General features: G+C 43.0%; 1 protein-coding gene across 6 annotated transcripts in view; it reads right to left on the bottom strand.

Annotated features, from left to right (window-relative positions):
- The window catches only part of TP53BP2 (tumor protein p53 binding protein 2), a 120688-nt gene that overhangs the window by 20346 nt on the left and 88307 nt on the right, over positions 1 to 12035 (bottom strand). For all 6 annotated transcript variants that reach the window (XM_055324478.1, XM_055324477.1, XM_055324481.1 and 3 more), the window contains 2 exons: positions 6521 to 6634; positions 3253 to 3335 (listed from right to left, as the gene is read on the bottom strand). In XM_055324478.1, coding sequence (XP_055180453.1) covers positions 3253 to 3335; positions 6521 to 6634 — 197 coding nt within the window. The remainder of the gene's footprint in view (positions 1 to 3252; positions 3336 to 6520; positions 6635 to 12035) is intronic.

The raw sequence follows: 12035 nt of genomic DNA, 5'->3' as shown, positions 1-12035 counted from the left end.
TTCAAGATGTGGAGTTGTCCGGAACAAACAAGATGTCTACTACATTCAACATGGTCCTAGAAGTGCTAGCCAGGGCAGCCCCGGTGGCGCAGCGGTTTAGCGCCGCCTGCAGTCAGGGGTGTGATCCTGGAGACCGGGGATCGAGTCCCACATTGGGCTTCCTGCATGGAGTCTGCTTCTCCCTCTGCCTGTGTCTCTGCCTCTCTCTTCGCTCTCTCTGAATGAATAAATAAATAAATCTTTAAAAAAAAAAAAAAAAAGAAGAAGAAGAAGAAGAAGTGCTAGCCAGTGCAGTAGAGCAAGAAAAAGACGTGAGTTGTATCCTATCTGGAAAGGACAGACAACAGTCACCCATAAGGAAAATGGTCTGGAATCCACAGAAGAGATACCAGAACTAAAAAGTTTTTTAGCAAGATTGCAGGATAAACAACCAATATGCAAAAATCTACTGTACTTCTTATATTAACAACCAGGAAAATTTTTTAATTTACTTATTTTTATTTAGACTTTATATATTTAACAGAGAGAGAGAGAAAACAAGCAGGCAGTGCTGTAGCAGGCAGAGAGAGAGCTGAGCAGGGAGCCCAACATGGGGCTCCATCCCAGGACCCTGAGATCATGACCCCAGGGGCAGACGCTGAACTGTCTTGTCTGAGCCACTCAGGTGCCCCTAAAATTTTTTTAAATACTATTTACAGTAGCATAAAAACCATGAAGCACTGAGGAATAAATTTAACAAAGGATGTACAGGACCTGCACCCCAGAAACTCAATCCCACAAGACGAGGTCTGAATAAACGGCAGTATGTTGCAGCACTCACAAGTCAAAATGCCCAGTACTGTCAAGATGGCAATTCTTCGCAAACTGATCTACAGACTCAACAGAATAAAATCCCAGCAGGTTTTTTTTTTGGATAAATGGACAAGTGGATGGACATGCACAGGATCTAGAAAAGTCACAACAACCCCAAGAGGAATAAAGTTGGAAAACTCTCACTACTCAACTGCATGACTGAGCTGGCTTCAGGGGCCAACACAGGTAGTACTAACATCAAGACAGAGGATCGGAGAATACACAGACAGACCTGCCTGGATACAGGGCAACAAACACTGCTTGGTCAACAGGATATCCATACATCCACAGACAAAACTTTCATTCTCACACCACAACCACATGTTCACCCAAAATGAATAAAATGAAATGTAAAGTAATACTACAAAACTTCTAAATTGAGCAATTATACTTTACCAAAATTAAAAACAAGTCACAGACTAGGAAAAATATTTGCAGATCATATACCTAATAAAGGACTTGGATCCAGAATATGGAAGAATTCTCGAGCCCAATACTAAGAAAGCAAACAAACCAACAAAGAAAAATATGAAAAGATTTCAACAAAGACTTCACCAAAAAACATACACAAATGGCAAATAAGCTCATGGAGAGACACCAATATCATGGGCCATTAGAGAAATACACACTAAAGCCTCAATATACTACTCAATATACATGCCTATTAGCCAAAATTGAAAAGACTGACCATACCAAATGTTGGCAAGGATGTGGAAAGACTGGAACTCTGATAAGAATGTAATATAAAACAATCACTTTGCAAAACAGTTTGGCAGCCTTATTTTTTTTTTTAAGATTTTATTTATTTATTCATGAGAGACACAGAGAGAGAGGCAGAGACACAGGCAGAGGAAGAAGCAGACTCTCCATGGGGAACCCAAAGCGGGACTCAAACCCCAGACCCCAGGATCATGACCTACGCCAAAGGCAGATGCTCAACCACTGAGCCATCCAGGCAGCCCTGGCAGCCTCTTAAAAAATGAACACACACTTACCATGTGACCCAGCACTATTTACTCAAAAGAAATAAAAGAATATGCCCATATAAAGATTTGTACCCAAATATTCCTTACAACTTGATACAGAGTGACCAAAAACTAGAAGCACCTCAATGTCCTTCAAGAGAGAAATGGAAGAACAAGCTGTGCCATATCCAGACAATGAAATGTCTCTTGGCAATAAAGAGGAACCAACTACTGATACACACGACGAAATGGATAAAAATAATGATACTGAGAAAATTCAGACAAAAGGATTATATATGGCATGACTCCATTTAGGTAAGATTCTAGAAAAATAAAAGTAATTTGTAGTGACAGAAAGTGGACCCCCCAGAGGGTCCGTGAGGATGAAGAGAGAGAAGCATGAAGGCAAGGGTTACAGACGGACACAAGGAAACTCAGAGGGTGATGGATGTTCTCACTATCCTGATTATGGTGATGGTTTTACAGATGTATATGTATGTAAAAACGTATATGTATGTATCAAGTTGTATACTCAAAACATGTGTGGTTTATTATAGGCCAATTATACTTCAATGAAACCCAATGAGGGAGAAAGATATATTGTGTCAAGATGCACTCAAATGCTGGTAATGGCTAAGAGGAGTTTTTGGTCATTCTTATACGAGTTTTTCATCCCTGTAAGGTAACAGTAAGATCTCAGAAGAGGAAAAAGGAGAATTTGGGGAAAGGCAGAGCAGGAGCAAATGGCCTGGATTCTCCCATAAATTTACTCTAGGTTGGGGAAAGATGAGGTAGCTAATCTTAACAGTATTAAAAATTCTGAGCTCTAGAAACAAAATGTCTACAAGGTACCCCCCTAAAGATACTTGATACAATTCATATGCAATACCAAGAGCATTAACATGTAACTTTTCATTTTACTAAAGCCATTATAGCAAAAAAAAAAATCATACACATGCAAAAATTTCTCCCTTAAACTTGCCCACAATTTGTTTTGTTCTGAATTTGCTGTGTGCCCAGCATCTAACTGCTCTCAATAGTCAGCTATGTAAAAATCATTAAAATTAATCCTTTCTATGAAATAAATTTAAAACAACCCTTTAAAAAGCAGGCCATCTGGGGCCCCTTGGGAGCTCAGTCAGTGAAGCATTTGCCTTCTGCTCAGGTCATGATCTCAGGGTCCTGGGATGGAGCCCCATGTCGGGCTCACTGGTCAACTGGGAGTCTGCTTCTCCCTCTGTCCCTCACCCCTGCTTGGGCATTCTCTCTCTCTCTCTCTCTGCCTCCGCCTCTCAAATAAATAAATCTTTAAAAAAAATAAAAAGCTAAGATCCTTCGAAGGCAGTGAGTTAACAAAGCAGCATTGAAGCAGCAATGAGTCAAAGGGAAATGTTACAAGAGTAGCAGGCTCTCAGCTCTCATGCATATCACTTACCCCGTTCTCCTTCCTTCGATGTTCACCAGGGACTTTCATGCCATTTCTCTTTACACTTGGATCCTGAGACCGTGATCCACTCACTAAGCACAAAATTCAAAAACAATGCATTAACACCAGAGTTGGCAGACACTGCAAGTACTGGCTCATCTCTGAGCTCCGCGATTATTGCTCCTGGGTATCTTAAGTAGAAATATACCGTAAACCAAGTATTTTCTCATAGCAATGGAGAAAGTCTCATAATTCTGCCTGTTTTGGAAAACCGTACTTGGAATGGTGAATAGTCAGGACCAGAAAATTATCACGTGCTGGCTGCTCCCACGAGAGTCACACAAGCCTGACACCAGAGGAGGGAAAACCGACAACAGGAGTGTACTTCTGATGGGTCATGTGTACCATCTGTTTGCAGACTCCTGGGACTCTATTTAGCTACTTAGTACTAAAGTCAAGAACTTCCACTGGAAGGAACAAGTGAAAATTAAATCAATCCATCCTTGTGCTCATTAATCATGCTTCTAACTCACACAGAATAGTAGTAACTAAAGACAGAACAAGAGGGGCTCTGCATATTTGGTTTACTGAGGGCATTTTATGGTAATTCACGAGTAGTACAAAGTACGTCAAAAAAAAAAGTGCGTCCCCATTTATTTCAGTGAAAAATTTCTATTTTCTTAGCTTAGAAAAGTACTAACTGGAAAACACTGTATTCTTTTTTGGCTAAAAGGAATTTTTCAAGTCAAAACATATAGGTCTCTCAGTATCATGTGCTGTATCATACACAGAAAATAATCTTAATTTAAACTGATACATTTTTAGAAATTAACAGTGCCAAAACATTTTTAAATGTATGAAATTAAACTTCTCCTTGTAAGTTCCCAGAGATCAGAAAACGCATTATCTCCCAAGAAGTTTTAGATCAAAATTTCTTCTGAATTAAATGTCTATGATACCTACTTAACAGACTCCCACGCCAATAAATAAAGGTCTGTCCTCAGCACCAGGTATGACACATACACCTAACTCAAAAGCATTTGCTTTATTTTTAAAATACTGTTCCATCCTCTGACAACACAGCTTGGGTAATCTGTCACAATATTTCTGCAAGAAAAAAAAAATCTACCATTTAAGAATTTACCATTTAATTGCTTTCTTTGCTGCCTAAGAGAGAGGACTCAGCCAGTGGGAGCATGTTCAGGACATAATTAGAAACAGCTCCCATCCTTGCTCGGGCCCAGGCCCTGGCTAAGGAAACAAGAGTGTCGCAGCCCTGCCCTCACCCGCAGTCCAGAAGTCTGCGCAGAAAGGCCCACTTGTGGAGCCAGCGAATTGCTGCCATATCCCAGTTCAAACACCGTGTGGCACTGGTGTTTGCCAAGATGGAAACAGCTCCTTCATCTTCAGCCTCTATTTCTCACCTTACAGACACACTGAGACAGCACTACTGAGAGGCTCTTTAATAATTTACCCACTATGTATATACCAGATACGCGAACTGTTAGGTGAACAGGTAAAATTCCTTCTTCCAAGAGGATGTGTGCAGTAACAGAAACAAAAGACAAAATAAAAATGCGAATGCAGATGCCAATTTAAAACTACAAGGGCAGCAGCTTAGGAAAGAAATAAGTGCTTATATAAAGCAAAATCACAGACACCAGTGCTGCTGAAAAGCATGTGGCCAGCCTGGCTGAGGGGACTCAGCTGCACTCCTGGCCCCATCCTGGGCACATCAGACAGGTTAGGTCACCCGAGTGCTAGCACTTTTCACCCGCAGAGTGGAGGAGTCCACACTAAGTCACTCTAGGGCCCCCCTACACACACACCACATTTAATAATTTCTAATTGCTGGGCACCATATGCATGTGCAGTAAAATTGAGATGTTAGAATACATGATAATTAACATCTGTGACCTACATTCCTGCTCCCGAGAATAGGAGCCTGAGGTCACAAATCCTCAACCTCCCATTTTAAAAGTTCTCTCATTTTTAGAAACACCTAGTAATCCTGCTCAACAAGTGACTTCCCCTGGAACAGAGCTTCCCCGCCATTCTGACTAGAAACGAGGCCACCAGGGTCCCCGAGATGACTGTACCCTCGGGGTCTGGCTCCTTTCAGTCCACCATTCCTCTTCCTCTTCTCCCTCTGTTCTACATCTACACAGAGCACCTGACTCCCATCCAAAGCCAGCCTCTCAGCCTCTAATTCTGGCTCGCTTCATGGCCAAATGGAGCCCTCATCACCTAGAAGTCTCCCTCTGGAATCTTAGATTCAGGTATCTCCCTTTTTGTTTGTTTGTTTGTTTGTTTGTTTGTTTTTTATGATAGTCACACAGAGAGAGAGAGAGAGAGAGAGAGAGAGAGAGAGAGAGAGAGGAGAGAGAGGCAGAGACACAGGCAGAGGGAGAAGCAGGCTCCATGCACCGGGAGCCTGACATGGGATTCGATCCCGTGTCTCCAGGATCGCGCCCTGGGCCAAAGGCAGGCGCCAAACCGCTGCGCCACCCAGGGATCCCAGGTATCTCCCTTTTGAACCCTAACTTCCTCTCACTACACCTGCTCACAAGCCTGAGACTGTGGTCTCTGTCCCTGCCAACTATCTCCCCACAGCCCTCTCCTCCTCCCCTCCTCACAAGCTCATATGCTGTCCCGCCCATGGCCTCCTCTCCCCGTCCATGGACCCTTCTCTGAATCAGGCTAGCAAAACCCCAAGACTGGGTCAATCCAACCATCTTACAACCGTCCGGGATGCCAAGCCCAGCTGGAGGGAATGCCCCATGGTCTCACCTGCTCCCTAGCATCCTGACACCCTTACCAGAGGCTCACTTGTTCCCCACAATAGCTCACACGGGCCTCTACACCCTCCCACCTCAGAGAAAACAATCAGACAAGAAGCTCGTCCACCTGATTCCACAAAGCACACACGCCCACCATCATCCCCAGGCAGTTCTCTCTCCCTCTGCTTACAGCAGATGAGGGCTCCCGGCTGAGGGCACACCTTCTCAGGCACACATTCCCTCTCCCACATTTCAGCCTCCTGCTCTAGAGACTCATTTCCACCTGCTTCTCTCGCCTCTTCAAACAAAACAAATCAAAGAAAACCACACCCTTTCCTCCCCAACAATCAGGTACTCAGAAGCTGGTCTGTCCTCAGGCTTCCCCTTCCCTTTCTGTCCTGCACCCCTCACATTACATGGCTCCTGACCACCCCCAGCTCCTCCAACATGGGAGTCAAAGTCCACAGCTCTGTTAAGATTCACATAATGCTACCCACCCGTGTCCCTGCCAGGGGGCCGTTCATGACGAAGGAAGAAACGGACTTCATTCCTCTGACTTCCAAACCTCTGCAGAACATCAAACATCCGCTCATTATCAGCAACTGGACGTTCTAAAGGAAACAAACAGAAATACATGATTTGCAGGTACAAGAAGCATTTACTATCCATCCTTCATGCAAATTATGCCTGTAGGAAATACTAAGCATCTTAGATGATGTTTTCTCACTAAAAGCCATTGAAATTGGTATATATATAAAACAGAATGCTACTCAGCCAACAGAAAGAATGAAATCTTGCCATTTGCAATGATGTAGATGGAACTAGAGGGTGTTATGTGAAGCAAAATAAAATAAGTCAAAGATAATTATGTTATTTCACTCATGTGGAATTGAAGAAGCAAAACAGAGGGTCATATGGGAAAGAAAGGAAAAAAGAAAACAAGATGAAATCAGAGAGGGAGACAAACCATAAGAGACTCTTAATCACAGGAAACAAACTAAGGGTTGCTGGAGAGGAGTGGGGTGGGGTGGGGGAACAGGGTCACTGGGTGATGGGCATAAAAAGACGGCACATGATGTGATGAGCACCGGGTGTTGTTATGAGACTGATCAATCACTGACCTCTACCTCTGAAACTAGTAACACATTATATTTTAATTAAATTTAAATAAAATTTCAAAAAGGAAAAAGAAAAAGAAAAAAAAAGAAAGAAAGCATCACAAGTTTTCCACACACACAGCCAGTGTAGAGTCAATGGGCATTGGAAAGGAGAATGCATCTGGGCCGGATACCAGGAGCATGGGAGTGTAACTCAGTGCTCCCGACAGGCCACAGGCTTGCCATTGAACTCAGGGAGTTTCAGAAGTCGCTGTAAACTATTACACAGGATGGACTCTGATGTCCCTTCCAACTCAAACATTCTAGGGTTCTTTAAATATAAATGAAAAATTAAAAATAACTTTCTAGATAAATAGCCCAGGGGTGCCTGGGTGGCTCAGTCGGTTGAGCAGAGACTCTTGATGTCAGCTCAGGTCATGATCTCAGGATCATGAGTTCAAGCCTTCACATGGGGCTTACTTGGTGCAAAATCGGCTCAGGATTCTCTCTCCCTTAGCCCTTCCCCCTGCTCGTGCACATGTGCTCTCTAAATAAATAAAATCTTTACATATGGGGATCCCTGGGTGGCACAGCGGTTTAGCGCCTGCCTTTGGCCCAGGGCGCGATCCTGGAGACCCGGGATCGAATCCCACATCGGGCTCCCGGTGCATGGAGCCTGCTTCTCCCTCTGCCTGTGTCTCTGCCTCTCTCTCTCTATCTGTGTGACTGTCATAAATAAATAAAAATTAAAAAAAAAAAAAAAAATCTTTACATATAGTTTAGCTTTACTATCTATTAGACTATTTTTTTATTTTTTTTCTATTAGACTATTTTTAAATTATAATTCTATAAACCATGTTAAAAAAATCCATAGAAAAGGCTATTTACTACACTGAAAATATACTTGGCCCTTGAATAACATCGGCGTGATCCACCCAGGTTCACATATATAGGAGGTTTTTCTGATAAACACAGTCCTGAAATATATTTCCTTTTCCTTAAAAAAAATTTTTTTTTTAGATTCATTTCTTTTAAAAAGAGAGAGTGAGAGCGAGTGAGCAGGGATAGGCAGACAGAGAGAATCTCTAGTAGACCCCACTGAGCACAGAGCCTAACGCGGGGCACGATCTCTTGACCCTGAAATCACAACCTGAGCTGACATCAAGAGTTGGATGCCTAACTGACAGGCCATCCAGGCACCCCATGATTTTCTTAATAGCACTTTTTTCTCTCCAGCAAACTCAATTAAAGAACACAATAAATAATACATAACACACATAACACACAAAATATGTTAATCAACTGCTCACATGCTCAGCAAGGCTTCTAGCCAACACCAGGCTGTAAGTGGTGAAGTTTGGGGGGGGGGGGGTGAGTCAAAAGTCCCATGTGGATTTGACTACATGAGGGGTTGGTGCCCCGAGCCCCAACATTGTTCAAAGGTCACCTGTATCTATTCAGCCTTCTTTCAGTGAGATTGTTAATTGTCAAACTTCTCTAGAGACAAAAAGAAGGACACAGAATATTCTAAGAGATGGGCACTTCCAGAGAAACCATGTGTCTTAAGCTCCCCTCAAAATATCTTCAACCTTGGGGATGCCTGGGTGGCTCAGCAGTTTAGTGCCTGCCTTCAGCCCAGGGCATGGTCCCGGAGTCCCAGGATCAAGTCCCACATCAGGCTCCCTGCAGGGAGCCAGCTTCTCCCTCTGCCTGTGTCTCTGCCTCTCTCTCTCTCTCTGTCTCTCATGAATGAATAAATAAAATCTTTAAAATATAGATATATATCTTCAACCTCAAGGATCTGGATATAAAAACCAAACCTACTGTTCAAGGATACAACTGCTAAAATCAGAGATACTCCAGTGCTGTCTGTGTAAGTTCTAATAGAATGTGGAAAGAGCCTAAGAAAGGCAGTGCACCTGCCCATAATCAGAGCCACTATGCCAGCCCCTGCCATCACCAATAGGACAGAGACTAGAGCAGCCACGGTTGTGGACTGGCCATGAACTCAATCTGCTCAGCCACAACAAAGTACAGTTCTGCTTCCAGTCACAGCACAGTAACAGGTTAACACCTGTTACAGAGGCAGCCCTCCTCTTCCCTAAACCAGAGAAATGCTAAGACTCCCAAAAGGAAATATCTCTAGCAGGTAAGCACCCCCCAAAAGAAGTCTGAGTGGACCTTCCACCTCCTGACCAAACATGCATGGGGTTGTGCAAGCACACAAACTCCTTCAAAAATCTGAGGTGATGCCACATGTTCCAGAAGCACAGAGGAGAAAAGCCAGGATGCGGCTACACGCACTGCAACACCCCTCACAGGCCCTACAAGTCCCCTACAAACCCTGCCTGCTCCAAAGGCAGTGTAAGGGTTACAGAGATTTTCAGTTATAAAGCTAGGAACGAAGGAGACAGGATTTTGATGCCCAAGACCTTGCTCCTAATCAGAGCATCATACAAACCAACCTCAAAAATCAATTATGGGACACCTGAGTGGCTCAGTGGTTGGGTGTCTGCCTTCAGCTCAGGGCATGATCCTGGAGACCTGGGATGGGGTCCCACATCAGGCTCCCTGCATGGAGCCTGCTTCTCCCTCTGCCCGTGTCTCTGCCTCTCTCTCTCTCTCTCTCTCTCTCTCTCTCTCGTGTGTGTGTCTCTCATGATTAAATAAAATCTTTTTTAAAAAATCAGTTATGAATTCACCACAATCAATCAAAATCCCAATAGGACTTTCCATGGAACCTTTCAAGGTCATTCTAAAATTTACCTGTAAAAGAAAAAATATAAGGATAGCTCAGGTATTTTTTGAAAAAGCAGAATGATGAAATAAAACCACTTGTCTTACAAACACTTAACCTATCATCAAACTCTAGTAATCAGAACCATTTGGTTCTGCCATAAAGAAGAAGACAAGAGTAACAGACTAAAGCTTATAGAAGCACAATTTCACACAAGATCTAACGTGGCATACAGGGACGTTTCATGTTAGTAAGAAACCACTGTTAGTGACGGACTTCAGACAATTCACTATCCATTTGGGGACAATTCACTATCCATTCGGGAAACAACTATTGCTCCCTAACTCACCCGAGTCACAAAAATTAATGGGGGAGAGAAGGGAAATTCTTTCAAACTTACACCATTACATAACAGGAGAGTAGGTTTACAGCCTTGCAGCAAGGAAAGGATCCTTTTAAATCACACAAACAGGCCTGGGATCCAGAATAGTTGTTTTTGTTTTTAAATGCCTCAAATCAAGAGGCAAACACCAAGGGAAACATGAACAAAGACTACGGAGAAACAGATTTTTTAAAAATGGAAACTCAAGGGAGGCTGCTGGCTCAGTCGGAGGAGTATGAGACTCTTAAGCTCAGGTCAGGAGTCCCAGCCCCATTGTGGGTGTGGAGCTTCCTTAAAATGTAAACAAACAAACAAACAAAAAAAAACTTGTTTTAAGATTATTTATTTAAGACAGAGCAAGTGCACATGCATGAACAAAGGGAAGGGCAAAGGGAGAAGCAGACTCCATAATGAGCAGGGAGCCTGACAAGGGACTTGATCCCAGGACCCCAAGATCATGACCTGGGCCGAAGGCACATGCTCAACCCACTGAGCCATCCAGGCATCTCCTCACCCAAAAATAAATAAATAAATAAATAAATAAATAAATAAATAAATAAATAAATAAATAAATAAATTTTTAATTAATAAAAATGGATACCCCAATGGACAATAAACAAATGAAAAAATGGGCAACCTTAGCAAAAATTAAAATATTATTGTATCAAGTGTTGACATTAGATTCTTTCAGAAATAACTGGTAGGGGTGTGAGCAGACAGCCTTTGTGGAGGGCAATCTGGCACCATAAATTTCAAAGTGTTTGAACCTTTAAGCTATTTCATTTTGTGGTGTCTACTCCAGAGAAACAGCTGCATGGATCAAGAAGCTCCTAAAAGGACCTTCGCTGCAGCATGTATAAGAACAAGGAGTGTCAGGGCACCTGGGTGGTTCAGTCAGTTGTTTCTGACTCTGGGTTTCAGCTCAGGTCATAATCTTGGGGTCATGAGATCGAGCCCCACAGTTGTCCCTACGCTTAGTGCAGAATCTGCTTTAGATTCTCTCCCTCCTGCTCTGCTCCCCGTTTTAAAACAACAAAATGTTTTAAAAATAAAATTAAAAACAAGAGTAGAATTAATGTAGGCATAAAAGTGGTTAGATCAATTACACTTTATGCATACTATGGAAAATTATGTGACTATTAAAAATAATGATATCAGGGCAACCTGGGTGACTCAGTGGTTTGGCGCTGCCTTCAGCCCAGGGCCTGATCCTGGAGACCCGGAATCGGGTCCCGTGTTGGGTTCCCTGCGTGGAGCCTGCTTCTCTCTCTGCCTGTGTCTCTGCCTCTCTCTCTGTGTGTCTCTCATGAATAAATAAATAAAATATTTTTTAAAAATTTTTAAAAATAATATCAGGGGCACCTGGGTGGCTCAGTCGGTTAAGTGTCCGATTCTTGGTTTCAGCTCAGGTCATGATCTCAGGTGCATGTGTTTGGGGCTACGTGGATTCAAAAGGCAATAAATGAATAAACACACAAAACCAGAGGATTCAATCAGGGTGGCATCATGGCCACTGTAGCAGAATGCTCCAGGAAAGTCTCTCCTGGAGGAGGTAACATTCCAGCTGAAGTCCAGGCGGCAAAACCTGGAGAGCAACATAGGCAGTGGGAAGAGCTAGTGCCAAGAGTCCAAAGGTGGGAAGGAGCTTTGTTTACTTAGGAACATCAGAAAAGCTGCAGACAAGGAGAATGGTACCCGATGACAACACAGACTTCACAATCCAAGATCAGAAGTCTGGATTTGATTCTAAGTAGAAAAGAAAGCCACAGAGAAGTGGAAGGTCAGACTATCACATT

The sequence above is a fragment of the Nyctereutes procyonoides genome, unplaced genomic scaffold (genome assembly GCF_905146905.1).
Source record: "Nyctereutes procyonoides isolate TBG_1078 unplaced genomic scaffold, NYPRO_anot_genome, whole genome shotgun sequence".
In the NCBI taxonomy this organism is placed as follows: Eukaryota; Metazoa; Chordata; class Mammalia; order Carnivora; family Canidae; genus Nyctereutes; species Nyctereutes procyonoides.
The sequence above is the reverse complement of the archived record's forward strand: the minus strand, read 5'-3'. Positions and strand labels throughout refer to the sequence as shown.